This window comes from Rutilus rutilus, assembly GCF_951802725.1.
Source record: "Rutilus rutilus genome assembly, chromosome: 10".
Taxonomy (NCBI): Eukaryota; Metazoa; Chordata; class Actinopteri; order Cypriniformes; family Leuciscidae; genus Rutilus; species Rutilus rutilus.
In genome coordinates, this window is record NC_140215.1 from 37824799 (window position 1) to 37829031 (window position 4233).

Here is a 4233-nt window from a genome sequence, read left to right on the forward strand (position 1 = left end):
AGATGTGATTAAGCGCGATTAATCGATTTGACTGCACTTTAAATTAAATTAAGAAGGCACTCTCTTATCCACTTGCCAAGCTAATTTGGCAGGCATATATTTTTTTTGCAAAGTATTGTTATAGATCTACATGAGGTATTTTGTGATCTTATAATTAATTTAGTAGGCTATGACATTATTTTAGAAAAATCTGTAAATGGCCAAAGATGTCTGAAGACATGTTTTCAAGTCTAATGCTCTCCTCTGTCTGTTTGTGTGGACGGTGGGTGAATTTGCGCGTGACAGGAGGCAGAATGTTTGATATCTACGCGCACAGGCGCGGAACGGACACTCGTGGCGCGCAGAGCTCTTTGTCATGGATAGGCTCGCGCTCATCTGCGTGATCTCATGTGTTTCCGGTTAGCGGCCACTAAGAGTGGTTGTGCACGAGTAGAGCTCCAGAAAAAAAAAGAGGTGTCAAACTCGGGTCTGGTAATGCAGAGGGTGTGCGAAACCTGCGCGCTGTCAGTCCTCTCGAAACGCGCTCGAGGTGACAGACAACACGCGAGCGTTATGTCAACAAGTTGACTTACAACATGTGGGGAATTAGCGCGCTGGCACGGATACCAAGATAACGTTATATTTGGAGCAGAACAGGTTATATCCACGCGCAGGAGCGAGTATCAGCTGTTATGGAGGAGCAGCGGGATCAGGGTGAGGAGGACAGTGTTTCTCTGGCCTCTCCGCAACACGCGCACAGAAACACGAACTTCTTCATTGATAATATCCTGAGACCGGACTTTGGCTGCAGGCGCGAGCGGGGCGCGCGCGCGTCAGTGCGGGGTGTTTCTGCCAGGCGCGCGCTTTGCCCGGGTTCATTATCATCATCATCATCATCATCATCATCATCAGGCTCGTCCACCGGCTCGTCTCCGGTCGGCGGGCGGGTTCCCGAGGCCGAGAAAGGGAGCACAGAGTCATCCAGTGCTCTGAGTAGCCCAGGTGAAGGTGAAAGCTCCTCGCCCGGGAAAGACTCCCTGTGGCCCGCATGGGTTTATTGCACGAGATACTCTGATCGGCCTTCATCTGGTAAGGCATGGTAAAAAATAAAATACTTCTGTTAAGTGTATTTTCTTTTTGTGTTGGCCATTTATTATTTTGCTACCTAAGCTAAAAGCAGGAACATGAAATGTATTTTAATTCCTTTAGTTTTCTGCTATTTTCGATCGTTAATTGCCATTTTATTTTCACGAGCTGGAGAAATGTTCGAGCTGAGGGAAGCACACACACTGTAGGCTATCACAAAAGTGCCTTCCTCATATAGGGGTTCATCAAACCAGACCTAATTTACCAATTGCTGAAACACATACAGGCACAGAAAAGGCCATCATTTATAACATGCACGATCCAGACCTATTAATACACTGTACAATTATGGGTTTCCATTTATAAGACAATATTTGTTTTAATTATTAATTTGAGTTATTTAATTTATTATTAATTTTTACAATTTTAAATGCCGCAAATATTTGCATTAATCATTTAATCAATGCAATTAAGGAAACGTTGACTATAAACGTACGACAATAATAATATTAATATATAAATTATTATAATAATAATAACTAGATAGGTAAAGAGTGTAAAGCTTGTGAAAGCCTTGACTGAATGTTTAAAATAGTTTGTAGAATTCAAGACTGAAATGTTTAAATAACAAGGACAATAATAGCCTAATAATAATCATCGCCGTCATCTTGGAAAAAAGTCTTGTCAGATGCATTGAATAAACGTCGTTTAATAATAAACGTTATGTAACGTTACGTCTTTCAAGAACAAAAACTAAACTATATAATTGTTGAATAAATATGTTCAAATCTAAGAAATTAGCACAAAAAAAATCTGTTAGTTCGATTGAGCTCGAATTTTATCTTTACGCTTGTGGCTTTTGTAGGCTACTGTTATAAGTTAGTGACATTAATTTATTTACTCTCGCATATTTAGTTTATTCATTTTAATTTCGTTATTTATTTTAATTAGATGCTATATTTTATTTCTCTTTCTCGTTTAAACATTTAAAATTGAATGAATGGATGAATTTTTTTATTTATTATTATTATTTTTATTTTTATTCCCGTGGAAGGTTGTAGCCGGCTATAACCTAAAGTCGCTCAGTCTCGTATGTCTTTGCTGAAGTTTGCATTTAAGAACTGGACGTCACAACGAATATAATTTCAGTGAACACTTTTTAAAAGAACCATTTTTTCCTCGATGTGAAGAACATTAAAAAAAAAAAAAAAAAAAAAAAAAAAAAAATCTAAAGAAGCCTTTGTCATGGATCTTAAAGGTTCTTCAGCTACTTTTAAAATAAGAAACAAGTTAGACTCAATTATGCCTCAGTATTTTTTATTTGTAACAACATCAACATCATTAAAATATAGTTCATATGTCCACAATACTAATGTCAATTACAAACTGATAATACACAATATCAATAGCCTATGTGTAGAAGTTAGAAATGAATACATCGGATGCAACGATTCAGATAAAAATGATTCTGTGGTGAAGTAAATACTACAGAAAATTTATGTAATTTAAAATAAGTTGTAATTTAAAATAATACCTAAATAAGTTAGTTCAGGAGAGCATTTAAAAACGAAGTAAATTCTATATTAGTGCTCAATTTAAGCTTATATAAATTAAAGCGTAAATATCAGCATTATAAAATTAATTAAAACCTACTCAACTTTCGGATACCGGTGCTCCCATCATACAAAATAATAAGATTGAATGTTCACTGTTTTCTAGCTGTATTTACTCTGTTTTATTATTGCTTTTGTTGTTGTGTTTATAGTAACTTGCTGTTTCGTGACATCTAGAGTTGTCCGTATTATTTACTTAGATGTTCAAGTTAAGCGTACACTTTAAACTTGGCTTAATTCAGTGTTATATTGTTTGAGTAAAATGGGTATTGCAAATAAACTTCAGCTAAGTAGAAATGACTCAACAAACTTTAACTGGCGAAGTTAAATGTACTTACTTTTCTTTGTTAATTTTACTTAATTTAGTTAGGCCTAAGTAGATTTTTGCTTAATTCAATGTGTGACGTTTACTTACAAAATCTGTGTGTAAAACCTTGCAAAATTAAGTACATTTTACTCATTGTTATGCTCAGTGATGTTGAAATCAATCGCATGACTGGAATTTCCAAGCTACTGATTGTTGTTTAAATTAAGAAGAATCTCTTCTGATGTGCATTTAAATGCAAGCAACAGCCGTCATTTCACCGTCTGGGTAAATTTAGACCCGATATAGTCCGGCTATGAACCCACTTCTTGCCAGAATAACCTTGAGTTTGCGTTTACATGTCGTTTTTGCCCAAAAAATAAAATAATAATAATAACTTGCGAGATGTGATATTCCATCATGTAAGCAAAGTAACATGCAGTGCTTACAAGGTGTTTGGTTTCATTTCTTCACTCATTTCATTTCTGTGTTATCTAGTTGATGACTAGTCTATTCTTATGCTATGGTTTAAATGTCTATTAAATTTTCTCTGACTGCCCAAATTTTGCCTTGTTTTAGCCTAGACATCTGGGCTGTGTTTGGACAACTAGACGTCTTTTAAACACAATATTGCTTGCTGGGCCAGCGGTGTGGCATCATGACAACAATACCAGTGCTCTATTGTGTGTGTAGTCCAGACTGGCTTTGACACTTAATGAGCTGGTTGATATTCATGGATTCCTCTCATTGTTGTCTCCACACAAGGCCCACGGACCCGGAAATTGAAAAAGCAGCATTGCTCCAGTGAGGACAAGCGAGGCAGAACCGCGTTCACGGCCGAGCAGCTGCAGAGACTGAAGACCGAGTTCCAGGAGAGCCGGTATATCGCGGAGCAGCGGCGCCGGGCCTTGGCCCTCGAGCTCGGCCTCAACGACGCGCAGATCAAGGTCTGGTTCCAGAACAAGCGGGCGAAACTCAAGAAGGCCAACGGCTTCAAGAACGGGCTGGCGATGCAGCTGATGGCGCAGGGACTGTACAACCATTCCACAAACACCGTTCAGGAAAAGGACAGGCACTAGCAGAGCAGCCCGATCTCATGAAAGTGCGTATCTGTAGCACGAATTGTATTTAAAGCGTAATTTATACACACACAAAAAATAATGTTTGCGTATAAATTGCACGATAAATACAATTCGTGCTGATACTCATTTTCATGAGATCGTGTTCAGCAGAGACCAGGAAAGAAAGGAC

The 4233-nt window shown here is 38.0% G+C and overlaps 1 protein-coding gene across 1 annotated transcript in view; it reads left to right on the forward strand.

Moving 5' to 3' along the window:
- Nucleotides 1–430: 430 nt before the first annotated feature.
- Nucleotides 431–4233, forward strand: part of en1a (engrailed homeobox 1a) — a 4160-nt gene continuing 357 nt past the window's right edge. The window contains exons 1-2 of the mRNA XM_084422199.1: nt 431–1068; nt 3748–4233. The exon at nt 3748–4233 is cut by the window's right edge and continues 357 nt beyond it. Of these exons, the coding sequence (XP_084278325.1) occupies nt 672–1068; nt 3748–4061 (711 nt within the window). The 5' untranslated portion in view covers nt 431–671 and the 3' untranslated portion in view covers nt 4062–4233. The remainder of the gene's footprint in view (nt 1069–3747) is intronic.